We start from the raw sequence: 23,587 nt of genomic DNA, 5'->3' as shown, positions 1-23,587 counted from the left end.
ATTTTGAGGGGTGCCTTTCAACGAGAATTTTACGAGAGAACAAATGGGACCATTTTTAAAACCTCACCTTTTCGCATAACGAATTTATAAGCTTCAAATTCCCCAATGGAGATGTTGCATGTGTGAGGAATTTGCGATTTGACCGTTGATTCATATGTGAAAGTTCGCGAGAAACACGATGGTGCCACTGGTTTTCTCTGAAATCAACTTCCAAGCTCAAAAATAGCTCTCAAGTTGAGGCCAAAATGGAGGGGATATCCCACCCTACCCTGAGAGTCCACCTCTACATCAAGACAAACTCTCCATGCAAAGATAGGGAGCAAATACATTAGGAGGGTTGCCGTGTTTTCAGTTGTGGAGTCCCCAAATAAAGTGGCAGCCCTGTCAATGTATTTGCTCCCTATCTTCGCATGGAGTTTGTCTTGATGTAGAGGTGGACTCTCAGGGTAGGGTGGGATATCCCCTCCATTTTGGTCTCAACTTGAGAGCTTTTTTTGAGCTTGGGAGTTGATTTCAGAGAGAACTAGTATAGCGCCATCTAGAGTACCTGTATAGCGAGAGTATGGACAGATGTGAAACTCCGAAAGTCCATCAGGCCTTCACCGATGCCTCCACGAATAAAGTTAGGGCCCAGAAATGCAGCCAACTTATGAATTTCAACTATCCAGAACGATTTACTGATACTACTGTTACGAACCGTCGTTTATTAAGCACGTGTTTGACTCAGTTTTTGCATAAATTTACTCAATTTTGCGGAAGAACGCTCATTTATGTACATTCTTGGCCATCTTGGTTAGAATTGGAACCTGCAGACTGGCAGTGAAATTTTGTGCGTTAGAAGTTCGTTAGAAGGGTGGCTGCACTTTTGGGCCCTAAGCCCTCCATGAAGCGATCTGTCCATACTCTTGCTATACAGGTACTCTAGCGCCATCGTGTTTCTCGCGAACTTTTACGTAAGAATCAACAGTCAAATCGCAAATTCCTCACACATACAACATCTCCATTTCGTCCGACTTCCTCTAGAGTCCCTTTATACTGAGAGTCAAGACAATGTGAATCCATTTCTGATTGGTTCCCGTATTTTAGGCCTTCACAGTGTCATAAACGGGAATAAAGATTACATTTTTACTGATTGCAAAGATTATAATCTGGAATGGACCAGGGAATTACGGGTTCGGCAAGGAACAAACGGAACGAGAGAAGGAACGGAGAAAGGAATTTAAGAATGGGCCGATCAAAGATTACCAAGAACGTTCAATTTCTGTAATCTTTATTCCCGTTTGTGATTCCATGAGGGGTGTTGTCTTGACTCTCAGTATAAAGGGACTCTAACTTCTTCCATTGACTTGTTCCATTTGCGCGCCGATCCGGCAACGCGGGCACCCGCGGCTATGCCGTGGGCCTGGGACGGAGGGGGGGGGGGGGGGGGGCGTCGCGATGCGCGCTGAATTTCGCGGCGTCGGGCCCTCGGCTCGGCGGCTCGGGCGCTGGCGCTGGCGCGTCGCGGCGCCCAGTTCAGTGACGATCCCGATCTCAGCGCGGCACCGCGTCGCCTCGCGCTCCGTTCCCGAAGTGAAGTGAGCCCCTCACGTGATCCCCGAAACCCCCCCGCGGGGCGCCCCTCGAGCCCCGATCCCTCGCGAGTGCGTTCGGCTGTCAGGTGCTCCACGCGAGTATCTCACCTAACCACCTGTGACTTGGATCCTTGTTTTCCGGGGGTAGTGTGTGCTTTTGGACCCCGTTTCCGTCGCATTCCGTTTCCGTGCTCCGTAACTTGTTAGTATTCGTTGAAAGTCTCCGTGTTCTGCCGCTCGTAGGCCCTTGAGGCCTTGTTAAGGAAAAACGCCGTATGAACCTTCAGGCGTTGCCAAATTTCCTTGGATAAAACACGAATTTCCTGGTAAACCTATGAATATTTCTCCTCAAATTTTTCAGATAATTTTGTTCGCAATTTCGCCTAAAGTTCCTGAAAATTTCAAGGAAAAATATTCATGACTTTTCTTGGAAATGAACATTTTAACAAAGGAAATTTGGCAACTCTCGAATGTTCATACGGCGTTCTTCCTTAGCACGGTAGTTCAGGCCTTGTTATCGTAACGACCCTAACTTACACGGAAAAATTAAATTGGTGATTTGACAATTCAATTGCTAAAGGAAGTGACTGCAAAGTTTCAACGTAGATTTAACAACAAAAAAATGCTGTTTTAACCACTATTGTAAGCTAATTTAACCACTGGGGTGGTTAAAGTAGCATTTTTGTGTTGTAAAATCTACATTGGAACATTGCAGTTACTTTTTTTAACAATTGAATTGTTGAATCAGCAATTTAAATTTTCTCCGTGTACGTAAAAAATTAAACATTGCTCTTTTATTTGCAATATACCACGAAACGAAATACAAACCAGAATAGACAATATGACATACCAAGGCGTTGAAAATTTAACAGCTTTGATGATTTCATAGCATGAGATCTTATCGACCCGATCATCATCGCTAGCGGTTAATAAGAAACCTGAGAATACAACAAATTCAATTGAAGTGAAATAATCGACGTATTCAAGAATTTCGTTTTATCTTGAATTCGCCGTTTGCTTTATTTAATTCTACTCAGATTTAATTTGTGTTCGTGTGTTTTATTTAATAACCACTGGTGATGGTCCCCTGGTCGAAAAGATCTGTTACAATTGAGGTTTTTAGGATATAATATATTCTAGTGACAAGTTTTAATGAAATTTCGACTCTTTAGTCTTTTTATCGACGGAAAAGAATATGTAGTTTTTGCTTTGGGCGCATTGAAAACACAACGTGAAAAACACGTGTTCAAGTTTGCGACGTTGCGAACTATTTTGCCACCTTTTCTCGACGAAACGAGAAAAAGGCAACCTAGTTTTCAATCTTGTAATTTTTCATTATTGTGTAAGGGATTGTTTATTCAAACTACGGCGTTGCACCTTTCTCTTTTCGTTTTTCCGCACTAAGTAATTGAGTAAAACGTGAAAAAATTTTTGTTATTTTGGGAAACTTTGGTCGTAGTATAGTTTCGTTGCACCATTTCGCAAGCGATAAACGTGTTTTTCCAGGTTTACCCCATTTGTCAGCTTTTAGGGTGCACAGAAATACGAGTTCAATTGAATTATCCGCCGTGAGAGTATTCTATCAAAAATAACATTATTCCATGCCATTTTAATCCACGACGTAGTCAATTGCGCAGTCAGAAATTTTTACGGGGAGCGGATAGAGTCCAAGGTTGCGTGGGGGATGTTGGAAGTTAGATGATTCCTCAGAGTTGTAGAACTACCTTAATAGAAATTGTTAAGTATAAGAAACTGTATAAGGGATGTCTAGCCCGCTTTGACTCCCACTCAGGCACATATTTTAACACAGGAATGAAAATGAAGCGAAAACACAGCAGTTGGCCTCACGTTATATTTTCTGTGGAATATGCGCTAATTCGAAAAATGTGGTACATTTTTCTTTTCAGCGTGGAGTTGTGGGCAAAAACAATTTTGGGGATTTTGGGATGTGCTTTTCATCATTTCCAGTCTATCATTTCCCACATTTTGGTCCCTTAAACTATTGAGATCAGTGAGAGGTATTACAATGATTTTGGAGACCAATTTGAAGAATCAACAATGTCAAAAGAATGAATCTTTATAGTTTACATCTTTCAGTGAAGGGGGAAGCAGCATGCGGTGTTAGTGGGTAGGACTCGGAGCGCCGGCGTAACACAGGACTCCTTGGAGTCCTGGCCGGGTGCCACCTGGAATCCCCCACACATCCACGGGAGGTAACCTTTCCGCTTCAGAGGCTCCAGTGCCGACGGACCCCTCGGGGTACGGATTCCCATCCTCAGAGCTGCTGGGAGGTTTAAATCCCTCCTGGCGGGGGTTAGGTACTCCGGAGGCAACGGGGTGCTCCTATGAGGGTGGGGTCCGGCTGGACACTGCTGCGGGGGGCCCTCTCGCCTGACGAGGTAATGGCCGTAGGCTGACCGTTGGGTGGGAATTAAACTCGGACAAAAGGGGATGCGTAGTGCGGATGCATCTCAAGGGGAGTGTCGTTAGTGTTTGGCGGGCCTACCGTCATAGGCCAAACCCACATAACCATTCACACTCCCGGACCGAGGTCCCCGGACAGCGATGCCCGGGGACGTTCCACTCGGACCGGGCCGCGATTGGTATCTGATACCTGGGAGTGGGCCTGGAAAACCCCCCCGGGGCTCGCCGAATCTGGGGGCACTTCGGTTCCCCCTCAATCCAGTGCGGGAGAAAGCAGATTTTCACTTCCGTTTAAACAAAAAAAAAAAAAAAAAAAAAAAAAGCATGCGGTGTCGTTTTACGCTGAAAATTCTGCAATACCAAGAGATTAAGTATGAGATTGATGATTCTAAAAAAGAGATCAGTGAAATATTGTATTTTCAGAGTCAGAGAGCACCGACAAAAAATTTCATCAAATTTCTTCTTAGGGTGAAAGGATAAAATAAGTTGATATTTTAACATTTCTCTAGAAGAGAACCACAAGACCAACATTCGCCACCAGAAAAACTGTAATGTAAGATCAGGCTACTCAATCACCCCGAACTGATAAACAGACTTATTTCCCCCAAAATTCTCGTTAGTTGTCACCAAATACCATTTAATTAGACCTCGTAATGAGAACTTAATTCCTAGCGTTTATAAATTGCCGCTGCTCCAGTTTTGGAGCTCAGTTGTTAACGGACCAGTTCAATAATGGGCCAAATTCAGCTAATTATTTCAGTCCTCTATCTTCTTCAGTCATATGTAAGGCAACAAGTGGTTCTGGCAAGTGTCTTAAACACTTAATGCTATCCGTTTTAATAAGTGTTGATTAGCGAGCTTTCATTTGAGGTGGCACGTACTTTCTGCATAAAGTAGCGGAATCGTTTCGAAGATAGATTTTAAGTTTCATTTGAATTGTTGAAAAGAATCAGAGACGTAGTAAGCCTTAATTTGTCTTAAAGAATGTGACTGAGATTTTAGTTCTCGGAAATGAAGGTGTAATTACAGTAGAATTATAATTCATGTCATTACCCGCCGCCGCCCGCTCCCCCCTTCACCATTCACCGGTAAAAGTCGGTCAGTCTGACATCAGACGTAGGTTACACAATCGGTCAGTCGTGTCTATCATAGAATTGCCGTTGTAGAATCGTATTTCAATGGTCGAATTTTAAAATTAAGGCAAAAGTAAGATCCGTCTGAAAGTTAAGTCTCTTTTTTCACTATTAATCGAGGTTTAACCATCGAAGAAATGGTCACTGACGTCATCCATCGTAATGGTGCATACTGAGTAAGGTTTCTATGATTGATGTATCAATCAATTGAGCACCACAGTACTGTTGTTTTGCTTCAGAGGCTCAGGTAGAACGCGATGGGCGCATCGAAATATTTACAATGCAACTCCTAAATGAAGAATTAGCGTTTTTTGCATTCAACAGTTCGAAATTTTTCCTTTCCAAAAAAAAAAACGAGATTTTTACTGAAGTTGATCTAGAGTCGGACATAATTCAATTTTTTCAAATCGAAAAATTTTTCGAGTGCCGAGTTTGTTTGTTTTTTTTTTTTTTTTTTTTTTTGTTTTTTTTTGTTTTTTTTTTTTAAACTTGAGAAGTATTGAGTATCAAAGGAGAACGGTGCACTAGGTTTTGAAAGCTAAATCCTGTCCCTGTACTTCCCGAATGCCCATAAGTTCCTTTTTTTTAAAGAAAAAAAAATTGATTAAGATTTAATTTTCTCGGGTAAAAACTCAATATTTCCGAAAGTTTAGTTCGAGTCCACGCCAAGTTCACGCACTTACACACTGCGACAGAAGATCTTGAATCTTAAGTGACGTCAGACGATCTTTTGTCGCAGTCTAAAAGTGCGTAAACTTGGAGTCCACGCCAAACAAGTTCACGTGCCTATAGACTGCGGCAGAAGATGCGCCATCTTGATTGCACTCCAGGCATCTTGACGTCACCTAAGTGACGTCAGACGATCTTTTGTCGCAGTCTAAAAGTGCGTAAACTTATTCGGCGTAAATTCTGTGAGCCTCTTACTCCAAGCTACCGATACAGTACAATCAATGTCCAGCATCCTTTTCTCACAGGTGAACTCAAGTGCGAATAATAATCTCGGTGTGTCGGGAAAGCGGAAGTAAGTGCCGGGAGCAAATCCGAGTGGAAGTCAAACGACGTTGACGTCGCGTCTGGACCCGGGAAGCCCCGTTTTCGTGTGCCGTTACATACTGTGTTCGGGGTCGGCCGTCGGACGTCGGACGTGGACGTCTCCGTTGGGCCGGTGCCGGTGCGTGGAAATTGATTAGCATGCGTTGAGGTTGTATGGCGGCGCGCTCATGTTGCTGCAAGCCCGTTGGAACAGCAGCGGCGGCGGTGGCGGCGGACCCTCGGCCGGCGACGACGAGAAGAAGCGCGAGGAGCACGAGCATCTCGAGGAGATCCAAAATAAACTCAACCCAGGCTGGAGCGTCCACGTGACACACGACAACCGCCTCTACTACTGCAAGTAAGTGCACTCCCTCCCTGTCACACCCACCGTCCCACCCGCCTCCACCCCCGCGCCCCGCGCTCCGATGCAGCGTCGCATGGCGCGGCATGTCAGATCAGGGTTGCAATTTTTCATGAAAAATAAAATCTTGAAATTTCACGTGAAATATTTCATGAAATTTCAGAAAAATATGAAAAATTGTGAAAAATAGATTTTAATGATGTTTTTTCATTCCCGACATTGAATAACGAGTGATATAAAAGAAAATGTCTCTGCTTACTTCTCAAGGTCGCATTGCAGCCAACTGTATCAAAAATATTATAAAACTTACAAATTAATAGCTGTTTCTTCATTGGCTGCCTACTCAAATCAATTAAAATCTCACACAGGTATGTAGGGCCGAGGAGAGAGGATAACTTCCACAAGAGGAAGAAGGGAATTTCTTAAAAATTGGGGAAATTTAGCTTTTTTCGGACCTTATGTGATTCTGGGGAGGGGGGAACCAATTATGGCACCCTTCAATGATACCAGTGTTTTTCTCATGACATTTCTCACAAGAACCTTCAATTTCAGACAAAAAAGACTGCCCCAGTGATGTTCCTGCTAGGTTATATGTTCAGATTTATATGTTCCAATTTTTCCAATTTTTCATATTTTTCACAGGTTTGTGAAATTTCATGAAAAATTCAAGTGAAATTTCCAATCTTTCATATTTTTCATTTCACACTTGCAACCCTGTGTCAGATCCATGCGCCCGGGCCACGTTCCCCGGTCCGCCCCCGCATCCTGGATCAACAACGTCAACGCATCCTTGCGAACGTTCACGAATGGACCGATTTTAGCTGGAACGCATCGAAACCATAATGGCGATGTTGCATGTGTGAGGGATTTGCGATTTGACTGTTGATTCTAATGTTAAAGTTCGCGAGAAACACGATGGTGCCACTGGTTTTCTCTGAAATCATCTCCCAAGCTCAAAAAAAGCTCTCAAGTTGAGGCCAAAATGGAGGGATATCCCACCCTACCCTGAGAGTCCACCTCTACATCAAAACGAAACTCTCCATGCAAAGATAGGGAGCAAATACATTAGCAGGGTTGCCACTTTACTTGGGGACTCCAAAACTGAAAACACGGCAACCCTGTATTTGCTCCCTATCTTTGCATGGAGAGTTTGTCTTGATGTAGAGGTGGACTCTCAGGGTAGGGTGGGATATCCCCTCCATTTTGGCCTCACTTTGAGAGCTTTTTTTGAGCTTGGGAGATGATTTCAGAGAAAACCAGTGGCACCATCGTGTTTTTCGCGAACTTTTACATAAGAATCAATGGTCAAATCGCAAATCCCTCACACATGCAACACCTCCATTTTACGTCGCATCAGCAGGATGCGGGCTGGGGGCCGATACTTGAAATGGTAGACAAAGCTACAGACAAATATGACAAAAAGCGTATGGGGGAATCCTATTGGTGTAAACACTAATAACTCGGTTTTATTTTTTCGGCACTTCGCTCGGTCCTCTATCAAAATCAGTCTCAGCAGGCTGATTGTTGAAATTGGTAGCCAAAGCGACAGACAAAGGAGACTGAAGAGATATGGAGAGATCCTATTGGTGGAAGCGAGTGGTTGCAAAAGACGAAGGAGGTAGGATCTCTCCCTTACCCTTTGTCTTTAGCTTTGTCTAATAATTTCAATAATCAGCCCACTGATCGGGTCGGGTGTAGAGCGTTTAAGTCCGATACCGAGACAAAAGACCCTCCATTGCTATCTCTGCAATGGTGGAAGCTTTTACTTTTGGGACTCCAACCTTCAACTGTTGACTTACCTACCAGGTGGATGTTGAACAACATGTTGAGTATTTCGTTTCGCAAACCTAACGAAGTTCGGCAAACTTGTTTGGCTCATTTACGTCAACAGGCTCATCATCCACCTAGTAGGTAGGTCAACAGCCGAAAAAAGGGTGATGACTGTCGCTATCTTATAATTGGATTGCATTTTCCAAAAAGGAACCAGGAGCATTGCGATGTTGCAAAGATTGTGCAACTTCATCCTTTACCATAAAAGCACTGAAATCATGCAAAAATATGAAATTAATGTGGTAACTGTTGTCTTAAATTTCGAGTTTTTGGGGTGTAAAATAGAAATTGTTCACAGATGATCAGGTTTTTCTTCCAAGACGAAAGAAGTTGCACACTCTTAGCGACAGTGTAGTGCTCTTGGTTCCTTTTTGCAAAATGCAATCCAATTTTCCTTGAGAAAGTGTTAAATCTCCGAGAGTAAAAGTCTCCACCTGTCACTCAGAGATGGGGGGGGGGGGGCGTCAACAAAAAAATTAAATGAAAGGTTTTATCGGCAAAATTTCCACTTCTTGAAAATTTAGGGAACCAGCAGCCGAAGGAGCCCCATAAGTGTCTAAATTCGGCCATGTCTTATCCTCAGGAAACAACAATTTTGCACGCTGAACGCCGATTTAGCACCGATTCTGAGAGCCGCGTTCTAAATTCGGTAAATTGACTATTTTTAGGGAAGCTTAGTTCCGTCGATTCGCGGCGAGCGAGGGGGAAGGGAACGGAGATGCGTAAAAACGCGCACTTGAGAAACGGTGGGAATTACTGCTGGACGGGCGTTCGTTACCTCGTTGCTTTCAAACGTGGCAGCTTTCCAATTGTTTGTGCTCGGGAGCATACTAAGGTGTGAACGAGCCTCCCCCCCCCCCCCTCTTTAAATCAGTGTAGATGCTCCTCCGTTCATACTCACTGAAAAAAAATTCTCGGCGTTTTTACCAAGGTCCGCTGGTACCTTTACCATCTCACTTTTTTTTACCAATTATTGGTAATTTTACTAAGACAGACTTGTAAGCTTACCTAAAAACCGGTATTTTTACTGTTTTTTCTGGTAAGAATACCACTTTTATTGGTAATCAATTCCCGGTAACTTTGCCATTTTATCTCGGTAATTCTACCACAGTCGATAAAAAATATTGGCGTTTTTACCAAGTTCAAGTAAAATTATCAAGAAAGTTCAATAATTTTACCGAGATTTCTCGGTAAAATTACCAATTCCATAAATGGTAATTTTATCACAAAAAACTGGGATCAAATAGAACCCTGAATTCTTGGTAATTTTACCCTTTTCTTAGTCAAAACACCGAGATTTTTTTTTCAGTGCTTTGTCTGAAAAAATTACACATTGAGAAGAACAAACTTCGATTATAGGAACTGAAGTTCAGTAGACGCTTTTTGGAATAGAGATCTGAGCTCTCAATCACGCGCACCGACCACTTTGGTTGATAGAACCGAACCTCAATTCTGTGAAGCGAAGATTCATTTCAACTAACCGGTAAACTTTGGCTTGTACGGAGTTGAGTAAGTTTTGTATCAACCGGAGGGTTTTGGTTTAGTGAATTGATTGTGAGACATTGACGCGTTGAATAGAACCGAGCCTTCGGTTTATCGAACTGAAATTCGGTTTTGGCACTCGTAGAGGTCAGTGCGCACTACCGAAATTTCAACTTCCAAACCTCTAAGCTTATCGGTTCGCAAACCGAGGTTTTCCTTTCCTCCGTACGGGAGAAAGATAGATTATAATTTTTCTGAAAGGAACTCCGACCAAGGTTAAAATGGGCCTGTTGCAAACTTTTGCTAGAGCAAATATAAGAGTTGTTTCCTACAGATGATGCCTCAAAAATCACGATGGGCGCATCGGCAAAGTCTGAAATGCACTCATAACTTCACAATCTGCGTAAGAAATTTGCGTTTTTTTGAGCTTCCCGCTTCAAAAATGATACTACGGCACAGGTGAACATTTTGTTAGAGGAGTCGTTCCATCGTCGGCAATGTTCATCATGGCCGACGCTTCCGCAGTTCCGCGCGTAATTCGAGGTGAGTTCAGGGTCAATCAAGGCGGGCGAGGAAAATATGAACGTAAACACGCCGATTGTTATCTGGTCTAATGCTGTTCAGGTGTTATCTCGTCTCATCATACGTGTTTTGGCGAATTGGCGTCGGCCATGATGAATATTGCCGACGATGGAACGCCTCCTCTAACAAAATGTTCACCTGTGCCGTAGTATCGTTTTTGAAGCGGGAAGCTCAAAAAACCGCAAATTTCTTACGCAGATTGTGAAGTTATGAGTGCATTTCAGACTTTGCCAATGCGCTCATCGTGATTTTTGAGGCATTATCTATAAGAAACAAATCTTAGTTTTGATATAGCAAAAGTTTGCAACAGGCCCATTGTCAGAGAAAATGGGAAAAGTCAGAAAATTTTTACGGTGGCTAGGGAATATTTTTTATTCAAAGCGGAGGTTTAAGTGTTCATGGGATAACGGGGAAGTCAAGGAATTATGAAAACCTCAAGAGTCAGGGAATTATTTCATTTAGAGCTGGGTTGCTAGTGTGCCAAGAAAGTCGAAGATGCATATAAAAACGCGAAATAATTTAAGAATTTAGATTGAGCATCAAATAATATGGTTAGTTGAAGTGTCGCAGCACGGAACGCACTGTGTTCTGTTCTAAAAATTGTAATACTGGAACGTTAAAAAAAACTTTCTCGGAACCTTTCATAAAATTATCTCATGCTCTAAAAAAAATGTTAAGACCCTCCTCCTCTCCTTGTCGCACAGGTCTGAATCCCATCAAAAATTACGTCACCCGCGTTGCTAGATACCCCCTTCCTTTACGGAATGAATCGGCATTTTTCCCGATATTTTTACCAAAACTACAGAGAAAATGCGTGACGCGTGACGCCCCTAGTCACCCTCCCCCTCCTCGTCGCGTTTGATCAGACCCTCGAGACCCTCTCCCTTCCACCAGTGCGTGACGTATTTTATGAATGACCCCTTATCATGCCCTGAATGTGTAAATCTTGAAGATGGGACTGTAAACAAGGCGAAACTCCTTGCATCGCTTCGTACGCATGCATGCGGCAATACGGCATGCATCATAAAATTCATCGCGTAATGTTTCGCAGTCTTCGTCTATGGGCACCAAGTCCCCAGGGCGCAACTCAAGACAGAATACATTTACTGAATGATGCGAGATAGGAATCAGGGACAAAATATGAAATGACCTCTATCCCTCCGACCCGCCTCCCCCGAATTAATGACTTAAGCCATCCTGTCGCGCGCCACTCCCTCGGGGATAATCTCCGGCGCGGATTTTTAAATGTCAACTTTCCCCCGTTTCTTGCCTTTTCCACCCTATTTTCAGGTGGTGACCAGTGTTGACAAAACCCCGAGAAGTGGATAATTTTCTCGGTTGGCAGTAATTTGCGATGCCTAAGCATTCATTTCATTCGGAAGGGGAAAAAATAATCCATATAATAACACAGAAATTTCTGACTTTCTTACTGTATGAATTCAACAGTATACAGGGTGAGCGAAAAGTCCCCGACCCCCCCTCTAACTTTTGAACGAATTGAGCTAAGGAAATGAAACTTTGGGAATGTTCCTATCTCAAAGGGGGCCATCTTTTGAGGGGGTCGAAATTTTGGTGCCCCCCTCAGGGGGGGACAGGGGCCCCCAACTTTTTTTTTTCAAATAGCAACCCCTATCTTGTGATACCTCATTCGAAAGAGCATAAAAAACTAAGAATTTTGGCGCAAACCGCAGATCAATATCTCAATTTTTGACCGAGTTATGGTAGGTCAAAGGTCAAATTTGACCTATTTTCAAAAAATCATAACTCCGGTTCAAATTATCGTAAAGTAAAAAATAAAACGGGAAAATTTACCAAATTGTGTTCGCTTTTACGTAAAAATTGCAGAAATCACTTCGATTTAATTTTAAGGGGGGGCTCGGACCCCCAAATACGTCAATTCAAAGGTCATTCAATTTTCCTGCGAAATAAGCCAATTTCCTCTGGATTTGCCTCCACATTATCTCAGCAAGGTCAAAATCAGTTCTACATTACGTTGGAAAGTCCCCGAATTTCGGGAAAAGTTAAAAAAACGAAATTTAAGGTGATTAAATTTGACCGTTTAAATTTCGTTTTTTTAACTTTTCCCGAAATTCGGGGACTTTCCAACGTAATGTAGAACTGATTTTGACCTTGCTGAGATAATGTGGAGGCAAATCCAGAGGAAATTGGCTTATTTCGCAGGAAAATTGAATGACCTTTGAATTGACGTATTTGGGGGTCCGAGCCCCCCCTTAAAATTAAATCGAAGTGATTTCTGCAATTTTTACGTAAAAGCGAACACAATTTGGTAAATTTTCCCGTTTTATTTTTTACTTTACGATAATTTGAACCGGAGTTATGATTTTTTGAAAATAGGTCAAATTTGACCTTTGACCTACCATAACTCGGTCAAAAATTGAGATATTGATCTGCGGTTTGCGCCAAAATTCTTAGTTTTTTATGCTCTTTCGAATGAGGTATCACAAGATAGGGGTTGCTATTTGAAAAAAAAAAGTTGGGGGGCCCCTGTCCCCCCCTGAGGGGGGCACCAAAATTTCGACCCCCTCAAAAGATGGCCCCCTTTGAGATAGGAACATTCCCAAAGTTTCATTTCCTTAGCTCAATTCGTTCAAAAGTTAGAGGGGGGGTCGGGGACTTTTCGCTCACCCTGTATTTGGACTGCTTTAAGCAGAAAGGAACCAAACCTACAGTACCTGTATAGCGAGAGTATGGACAGATGTGAAACTCCGAAAATACATCAGGCCTCCACCGATGCTTCTGCGAATAAAGTTAGGGCCCAGAAATGCAGCCAACCTATGAATTTCAAGTATTCAGAGCGATTTACTAATACTTTTGTTACAAACCGTCGTTTATTAAGCACCTGTTTGACTCAGTTTTTGCATAAATTTACTCAATTTCGCGGAAGAAACGCTCATTTCTGTACATTCTTGGCTATCTTGGTTAGTATTGGAATCTGCAGACTGGCAGTGAAATTTTGTGCGTTAGAAGTTGGTTAGAAGGGTGGCTGCACTTTTGGGCCCTAAGCCCTCCATGAATCGATCTGTCCATACTCTCGCTATATAGGTACTCTAACCAAACCCAAGTAGAATTCTATTTTTTACATGAGAACGGTTGTGCGGATTTTTGTACAAATCTCAGAGAATTTCCCACACAGTACGAAGCGAATTCCGTGAAATTTTCAAAGAAACCCGCACAAACGCTCTCTTGTCAAAAATCAAATCGCTGACTTAAATTTGGCAATAGCTGATGTGACTTGGTTCCTTTCTACTGAACGCGCTCCATTTTTATTTTTTAGTCTATCAACAGTGGTCTCATAGAGAAGGATGGTGGTTGAAAAATATGAGGATAAGCCTCGACATCACTGAAAAAAAGAAGTTCGGTAAATATGGAACTACGATCTTGTTCGGTACACACAACCGAATTGTTCGGTTTGTGCGACCGAACCATAATAAATTCTTACAGTTCGGTTCAGTGGACCGAACAGTTCGGTTGAACAGACCAAATAATTCGGTCATGTGTAGCTGTGTACCTCGAACCGAACTTTTTTTTTCAGTGTTAGAAAATGAAAGTTACTCAAATGGTAATTTCATGTAGACACGTTAAATGAAGCGATTAAATCTCATTTCCATCATTTTGAATCGTCTGCACGCATCCTCCGCCTTTCTTTTATCGTTAGAGCTCTATGAAGCCCAAGATGGCCTAGCCAATCCGAGGTAGATCCTTCGGTGACTCCATATCTTATATCGTATACTCTTCCTATCAGGGTTGCCACAGTCAGGGATACCGGGAAAGCCGGGAAATGTCAGGGAATTTTAAAGAGTCAGAGAAAACCTGGAAATGTCAGGGAAATATTGTTAAGTCACCTTTATTTACTTTTTAGAATGGGTTCGACGTTTCAAACAACAAATTTTGTCAGAGAACTATTTCTATAATAATGTATTTTTATCCATGTGGTATGTATTCAATTGTCAGGGAATTTCACCAAAATGTGCCAGAGAAATGTCAGGAAATTTCATTTTAAAAATTCTGCGGCAACCCTGTCCTGAGGAGAATTCTAAATTTCACTCCACGTAGAAGCAGGATCAAATTCACGTGCAGGCTTTCCAGCATACGTTCAAAAATTCCAAGTACCACAACAGTCCCTCGCAATCGAAGGAAGCATCTTTAACTTCTGTGATCAGTCGTTGAGTTTTAGTGCGCGCGCCTCAAAGACGTCAAACTAAACGAGTCAATTGGACGTATTTATACCACACGGAACTATGTGCATTATGACGTGAGCCCTGTTTTGCATATATTCTTATGGGCCTCAGAGCTCATATCTAAATGCACATATTTCCGTTTGCACGGCAAACGGTATGTACGGCAACGGTAATTTTTGAACGTATGCCGTTTGCAACGGCATACGTTCAAAAATTACCGTTGCCGTAACGGCATACGTTCAAAAATTCCAAGTACCACAACAATCCCTCGCAATCGAAGAAGCATCTTTAACTTCTGTGATCAGTCGTTGAGTTTTAGTGCGCGCGCCGCAAAGACGTCAAACTAAACGAGTCAATTGGACGTATTTATACCAAACGGAACTATGTGCATTATGACGTGAGCCCTGTTTTGCATATATTCTTATGGGCCTCAGAGCTCATATCTAAATGCACATATTTCCGTTTGGCAGAAATACGTCCCACTGAGCATAGAACCCCAATACAATCTTAGTATAATATTGCACATCTTACACATCAACATTGCAGCCATATTATATCCATCTTAGTAAGAATGAGGTAAGATTGCATCAATGTTGATGTGCTACTGCCAGGGACTTGCCTGAACATTGCAACAACATTGATAGTAAGGTCGAAGTAACATTACAATAATCTTACATAATATTGATATGCCCCCGTCAACATTATTATCAGATTGACACTTCTTGACAACTCCTTGGTTGCCGGTCTATCAAGCTTACATCAATGTTGATATTGTCAGTCTTATCCTGACAATACTGATTTAACATTCCATCCATATTAGTAACATTACATCAACATATGTCAGCAAATAACAACATTGCTTTAAGATATCATGCTGAGTGGGGTCCAATTGGAACTCGGAAGGCCGTGCATCAATCCGTCAAAAACGGAGGGCCGTTCCCAACTACTAACCTTTCCCAAGGAACATTAATTTCGAGCAGAAGAGCACAAACAAGTCGTCGAGGAAAACGTAAAAATTGAATCTTTGGAAATTCAAAAGTGTACAGTCATGGGTTAATTAGATAAGAGAAAAAAGCGGAGCTCGCTAATCCGCTGAAAACAAACGCTAATGTCATCGCCGGCCGTCCGGAAGGGGAAGTTATTAAAGCCCCTGCCTCCGTCAAACCAACTCGGGGCTCTGAGCATGCAACGCAGTCTTAAGTGGGAAATATAATTTAATAATTAAGTAACGCAAAAAGTTTCCTCATTTGGAGTGTTTTCAGTTCGGAGCCAGGGTTGGCGCGCCTGGCCGGATCGGCCCGTATTTCAGCCCGTGAGTTGTTTACGATTTCAGCTCGGGCGACAACACCGCCGCGCCGCCGGGACCATAACTTGTTCGCAGGACTTGAGATGGAGACGATTCTAGGTCCCTTTAATTGAAATTCGCTCGGCTTGAAGAGAATAATCTAAAAACAATCACGCGAACTCAGTTGATCTGATTTGAGGGCCTTCACCAACACCAAGTTGAGGAATGGTGTGGACGAGGCAGTTTATTCGGACGATTTTGATTAGGCGACGTCATTATACTAATGTCTTCGTGATGCCATCGATGTCCATATGAGGAAATCGTATCGTCAGCGATGTACTTACACTTGGTCACCCTTACCAATTTATTGAACTAATAAAGAATCACTCTCTCCTAAAGTGTGTCGCTCTGTGTTTGCAAGTGAACGCAAATTTTTTGACGGAATGTATACCGGTACCAGTACCTAACTCGTATTTGATTTTTCGACACTTATAAATTCCTCTTCCCGTAGATAAACTATATTGCTGGAGAGGACCTGCTTTCTTATCCTCCTCAGAAATCAAAATGTACACGGAGGAAAAATAATTGTTGCTCTTACAATGGTTATGGTGGGTTCCAGGTCCAGGTCCCTGCTTCTTTTCTAGTCGTAGTTACAACGTTACTATCGCGGTAACAATTTTCTCGGTCCTGGTAACAATGCAGCATTGTTTTTGGAACCGAGAGGGACGTTACCACAAAGGTAACATTGTAACCACGACTAGAAAAGAAAGTGAGATCTGGAATATAATATAAGCACTGCAAAATCGCAACGATTTATTATCCCCGTCGTCTTTAAAAAGTATCCTAAACTGATCTAAAAATAAACTGTATTTTTCAATCTTTAGTACAGAATGATCGAAAGTCTTCAAGCAGAATCAGCCTATGCACATTACATATTGCGCTTTTCTCTCGTATTTATATTTCCGGGAGAAAATGCAAAATTTTGCCCTGAAATTGTGTAATTCGTCATAGGTAATAATCAAAGATGTTTTACAGAGTTTTATGGCATTAAATAGAATAGTTTTGGCAACGAAAATGCAGGGAGGTTGATTTGGATTAAAGTCGTCCATTCAAGCGACTAGTCTCCAAGAGAAACCTCGCCTCTCAGCGCTCCTGCAGTTTTCACCTAACTCATTTCGAAGTTAACAAGCGCCATCTTTCACGGCCTTCAAAATTCCTAATAAATGTTATATTTTTAAAATCAAGACGCGGCGCTGCGCGCCTTCCGAATTTCTACTTTACGACGCAATTTAAAACATAAAGTAGCAGTTTGCGTCGGGGAGAAGAAGAATGTGCGGGCTGGGGAGCTGAACCATATTAATGTGACACGTCCAAAAATAAAGGGAAACAATTTTTCTCTGTTTCCGAATCTCTCCTCGACCCGTCAAGTGGTGCGCTCTGTGAAAAGCACTATCCCTCTCCGCACGAAGTTGAAAACTGCAATTGATGTTAACCTCGATATTGATTTCTCTCTCATCTTCATGTTTATAGCCCTTTTTCTACGATTCGCTCTTCCATCACTTCCTCGTGAAGTATGACCCAATATTGATTGTTTTCCGATAGCTATTAAAGAACTGCGCCCTTAGATTCCGGATCAACGGCAATTCATGTCAAATTTTATTAGACCAAGATATCGACGTCATGTCTACGTTAGTTACGTCTATACATACAATATTAGCACTACCAAAAAGTTCATTTCAATGAAGAACATTATAAGCCCCTGATAGACGATCAAATCCCGAACCAATTCCGATCAAAGTAGACGTCGTTATGACTGTTGGTCACCATCTACCATCAAATTTTGACGGGCCGCACTTTTATGTTCAAAGTAAGATCAGAACGGAGTGCCACCATTCATCATTTCCTGCCACAGGAAACATATCTGCCAAGTTTTCATTTTAAAATGAAGAAAATTAATGAGTTTAAGACTGATGACTCCCGACATTCTAATGCTACTTTGATCGGAATTGGTTCGGGAATTTCATCGTCTATCCAGGGCTTTAAAATGTATGACTTTTGAACAATTCACGAACGAGTACGCTGAAACTTAGGCAAATTTCCTGATACCTTCTACTTCTCTAAGGGAAGACTGATTATATTCCATAAAATGTCTCAATTTCTACACAGTCTCCGGTTATACTCTCCCACAAGAATTAGGGAATAGGGGTAATAATGAATCACTACCATCGAAATATGTATTTTTGTAATTTTATCGTCGACATAGGTACGTATTTGCTTGTTCTTATCATTATGTTGAATTTGCGAGTGGTAAATGAAATGTCGATGTTGGAACTACAAAACCGTGTTTCTCAGTTTTGAAGGTCGAATTCAGCTATCTCATTTTAATTTTTTGTCAGGGAGGGAGGGGGTTAGAAGGTGATTTCCTCAAGCAAATTTTCTGATTCTCCTCCAAGGATATATCTCTTTAAATATCGCACAAAAATGTTAGGTATCCTTTCAAAAAAGTAAAATATGAGAGAGAGTTTTGAGTCATCGCAATCGAAGCACGAGGTCTCGTAGTTTCAACCCCACATCGATGTTTCCAACACTCAATTTTTCTTTGCTGGAGTGCCCCAGAAGAGCTACAAGTTTACAGTGGTCCGAGTTAAAAAATCTGGTCGCGCGAAGTGGGAAAAGTTGATTTCCCGCGAATCTCATCTATGGCAAGAGACGTATTGGGAAGTTGAAATTGAAAAGTTCGAGCTTGAACAAGGTACGAGTTGCACTCGCGTGCAATGCTTTTGCCCCACATCCACAACCCCTCGCTCCTCTGATAAAAAGGGCGTATCTCTAATTCCCTATGAGCCCCGGAAAGCATTGGATTATACGGAGAACAGGGCTCATGTGGAAATCGAGATACGTTCTTATACGTCAGAGAAGCGACGAACTTGCCTCGCTTCGGTGCAGCTAAAAGATACGCGAAGAAAGGACCCATCTACCTCCTCCCGTAGAAGCTTTTACTACTTACTTGTGCACCAGTGGAGCAACCACTAAAACACGGAACTCGTTTGCATTAATTAAAACCTAATTTTGCATTTTAGTTATTAATTGCAATCTCGAGAATGAACATAATATTATCTCGTAAAAATTCTAAGGAATAAATCTTCGTAAACAGAAATTTGCGATTATTTTGAATTTAAAAATTTAAAATTGCCTAGTCCCCGACGTAAATAGCCTAGATGCTGATCGTCGTTAACTAAAACTAACTAACTAACTATTTTGGAATGTATGGATCGAATCTCCCAGTTGTAGTGGTAGTATATCGATAGTAAAATCACTAAATCATTTTTTGTTTGTTTGCGCCGTCGGAGTTATCCAGTCACAGCCTACATTTTTGGGGGCTGCTCTCTATCGAACCACAACCCTTGGGGCACTGAGCACCTTAACATTTCTGTTTCAATCTCCTCCCTCCAACCTCTTATTGGGCACCCTCTGCGCCTTCTCCCAGGAGGAATGCAATCAAGGACCTGTTTCAACATTAATTTAAACTAGATAGAAATTATCAGGATATTCGCTTTGCGGGACGGACTCGGTTCCATCGTGAGCTTTTTTTCCTTTCCATTTTAGCATGAGAAAACCATGAAAACCGGTTGTTCAATGAACCTGCCTAAAAGTTTGCAATCACGCTCGAGACAACGGTGACCCGTAAGCTATCGCCGTCGGTGTTAGGAACTTGATGATACGAGGGTCATCCAAAAAGTAAGTTTCCCTACCTTGTATCTTCTATACAAAAAGAGAAACATTAAATCGGTAAAAAGACACATAGTATGCATACTCGAAGCTTTAAAACAAGTCCAAGTTTTTGAAAATCGGCCAAGGCGTTCACGAGAAAAGTTAATTTTACTGAGACAACCTACTGTCGCCGCGTGCCCACCTCCCGGGTCAGGATGCGCGGAGAGTCGATTATTTCAGACTCGGGTATTCAGCTATAAACATCACATCAAAAAGATATTTAGAAGTTTTCATTCAGTAGGTCTTACCTTTCTTTTTGACGTATGCCTCACAACTTTTTTGACATTTCTGGTATTTTTACAGCTGCTTCTTGATGCCGTCCGCGTAAAAGCTCTCGCCTTGGCTCCGAAACCAGTCATTGACAGCGATCTGCACTTCCAAATCAGTTGCTTTGCGTCGGGAAATTTTCCCCCGATCCTTCATACTCTTTTGATTTAGTCTTATGTGACTTTCATCTGTTCCCGAGCGGAAAAACTTCCACGATGAAAAGCGATTGTCAACCGATTCAGAGGTACAGACCGCAGTCCGCTGTAATTGACTGGTTTCGGAGCTAAGGTGAGAGCTTCTACGCGGAAGGCATCAAGAAGCTGCTGTAACGATACCAAAACTGTCAAAAAAGATGTGAGGCATACGTCAAAAAGAAAGGTAAGACCTACTGAATGAAAACTTCTAAATATCTTTTTGATGTGATGTTTATAGCTGAATACCCGAATCTGAAATAATCGACTCTCCGCGCATCCTGACCCGGAAGGTGGGCACGCGGCAAGAGGAGGTTGTCTCAGTAAAATTAACTTTTCTCGTAAACGCCTTGGCCGATTTTCAAAAACTTGGACTTGTTTTAAAGCTTCGAGTATGCATAATATGTGTCTTTTTACCGATTTAATTTTTCTCTTTTTGTATAGAAGATACAAGGTAGGGAAACTTACTTTTTGGATGACCCTCGTAGATATGCTAAAGCGAATAGATGACTATTCGCGCATGAGAGTGTTTGTTTGGCCTACTCCCCAATCGAAGGCACCTGAATCGAGGTTTCTTTTTTTGTAGTTTCCAATTTTAAATGTAAAACGCTTTTAGCCGAAACATGTACGCGCTGTAATAGTGTACTGCTAGGACTACGTTGACGCTTCCCTCCTCTATTTAAAAGTCTTATAGCGAAAATTTCAAATTATCTTATGAATTCGATTTGAATTCTCTCACATGTTTGTAATGTTGATCTTCGAAGAAAGATCATAATTATTTCAATGATACGTCCTAAAGACGAAAAAATCTAAGGTTTGCTATATGTATGTAGCATTCCTTAGTAGACATTGTTCTCAGACAAGTTATTTATAATATTTTTTCTTTTTGTCATGTTTCAGGTAAGTAACTTCCCGCAATTAGGCATGATCCATTATCGTAAGTACAAATAAGCTTTTAATATCCTGAAATTATCTTATGATATATAATTAATACACTCTATTATTACATTCGAATATCGGTTTTCCGAATCTTTCTAGTCACTTTTTAGAATTTTTTTTAGAAAAAGTGTTTACTTCATATTTAGGCCAAAAAATGGTAGTAGAACATTTATGTGCTAATAAAAGACAAGGGACAAGAATGTCCCCTAGTTCGAATTTTCGCCCAAGTATTGAAACAATTCAGTTTTGAATTCACCTCGGTAGTCAATTGAAAAATCGGCAATGTGATACGAATGCTGCGAATGGGATGGATCAACATTTTCCTCTAAGCGAAATTCGTTTAGGGTTTATACGCCGGTCAATGTTGTCTGCTATATGCGATCGCGTAAATTCGCCGTTTGACCCGACGCACATTCAACATTATTTCCACTATTTTCTCCCTCTGGTGCCTACTTTCCCACCTCGTGTGGAGGTCAATTCGGAATTCCGCAGTGGCGGGAAAATCAAAAAGCTTAATGCAAAAACGTCAACATTTTCAGACCCCCATAAGTTATTGTTGGGACACCGAGGGACGGGGGGTAGTCAAAGTCGAAGCTTGTGTACCTTAATATTTTCTAGGCGAAAAGAGAAATCTATATCCAGTTTCGATAAAACCTTTCTAGAATCAAAAACCTCAAGTGCATTGAAGAATAAATCCCCAAAAGTTACTTTCATGTTTTATTTCGTGCATTTCCCAGTTTTTGAAATGATGGATAGTTTGTTCTAAATAAAGCAAACATAATGACTAAAGTTTCTGATGGGAACAATGAAGTTGTTTTATGTACTTTGACCGTCTTCTTCCGCATATAACGAGTGGTCTCCTCAGCATGCTCTCAAAATTTTCCGTGGGCTTCAAAATTTGAGAAGAAAATATCTACAGCTCTGCATGCCTTGCTATGGAAAAACGCCGTATGAGCTTTCAGGCGTTGCCAAATTTTCTTTGACAAATCACGATTTTCGGGAAAATTTATGAATATTTCCTCTGCGATTTTCGGAGGATTTCATTCGAAATTTAATCTGATGAGTCTGCAAGTTTCAAGAAAAAATATTCATAACTTTCTTCTAAAATCAGTCTTTTCAGAGAGAATCTTCGGCAACATACGGCGTTTTTACTTAGCACGGCAGAGCATGAGTAAGACAAACTTTAAAGGAACTTTAGCGAAAGAGGGGACAAAATATAGATGGTGAAACTGCAAAAATGCGTATATCGGTTGCGGTGTTTGAAAATCTCCCCTCTTATTTTATTTTTTAAAATGAAACCGAACCAACATCGTGGCTTGAAATTTTCACAGAATATTCTTCACATAGAGAAGAAAAATATCCGAAGTGCTCAATAAATGACGTTAAGTGGTTTTCCATATGAAAAATAAAGTATGACAGGAAGTCTGCAACGCCGCAAACCGATATACGCATTTCTGCAGTTTCACCATCGATATGTTGTTTTTGCATAAAGCTCTTTTAAGCGCACCCCATCTGCACGTGAACGATGTAAATTTTCCATAGATTCGGCAACTGCGCCGGAACAGGAACGTCAAATTCTGAAATTCCATCCGGTATTGAGTACCGGGATAATTTCGTCCCGTCCCGCCGCCCCCCCCCCCGTCCCCTCGCAAGCTCCCGCTCATCAACCCTCCCCCCGATCGCCCTCCGACAATTATCAGCGTCACCGGTGTCCCCCACCCCCGCGTTTTTATCCTAATTTATTTTTAACCTTGTAATCTTTACCCGTGGATCCTCCGCCCCCCTGTCACCTTTTCCCCTACCCTCGCGTCGCGTCGTTGGAGTGGAATCGCTCGTATCGCCGCACGGAGGATCGAGTCAATGGAGAGTTTGCCACGCAAATTTTTGTATTGCTTCATCTGAAAGTGCCTAATGACCTGAGTTCGCATTATTTGTTCATATTTTTTTCTGACATGGGAAATTGAGAAAAATTGTATTTAAAAGTGAGAAAATGTGCCGCCTTGTGACGTCATTGGCGGCATTTTCCCATTGTAAAACACATGTATTTTTAGCAGAATCGGTTATTATGTCATATCTCCTCGTACATAAAGTGCTCAATTTATGAATACAAGGGTATCTTCGTGTTCAGTTCACTCAGAGGAATTCCACTATGTAAACAGGAAATGTCATCAAATTTCAGACCCTTGCAAATTCTCCTTGGAGAGGTTGGACATGATTTAAAAACTTTAACAGCGTATAACTTTATTATTAAGTGTTGATGTTTCAAAAGTAGTTTCATTGGTTTTCTCGTAAAATTTTCAATTGAAACCACATCTTAAAATTAAAGTTGTGACGAGATAAACGTGATATTTTACAATTTTTGTCCAAAAATGTCTTGTCCAGCTTCTTCCGAAGACTCGTTCCACTGTGCGGCGCGCGGCGCGGTGAGGTGGTCGCGAGGTCGCCCCGAGGATAAGAATATTATCAACCTTGATGACGATGCTCGTAAAAATTTGTGCGTCAACCAGTCATTCGAAA

The 23,587-nt window shown here is 41.7% G+C and overlaps 1 protein-coding gene across 1 annotated transcript in view; it reads left to right on the top strand.

The window, feature by feature from the left end:
* Window positions 1-1,505: 1,505 nt before the first annotated feature.
* The window catches only part of LOC109034336 (uncharacterized), a 282,573-nt gene continuing 260,491 nt past the window's right edge, over window positions 1,506-23,587 (top strand). Inside the window, 2 exon segments of the mRNA XM_019047419.2 lie at window positions 1,506-1,776; window positions 6,106-6,521. Of these exon segments, the coding sequence (XP_018902964.2) occupies window positions 6,352-6,521 (170 nt within the window). The 5' untranslated portion in view covers window positions 1,506-1,776; window positions 6,106-6,351.

Source organism: Bemisia tabaci, chromosome 4, assembly GCF_918797505.1.
Source record: "Bemisia tabaci chromosome 4, PGI_BMITA_v3".
Lineage (NCBI taxonomy): Eukaryota > Metazoa > Arthropoda > Insecta > Hemiptera > Aleyrodidae > Bemisia > Bemisia tabaci.
The sequence above is the reverse complement of the archived record's forward strand: the minus strand, read 5'-3'. Positions and strand labels throughout refer to the sequence as shown.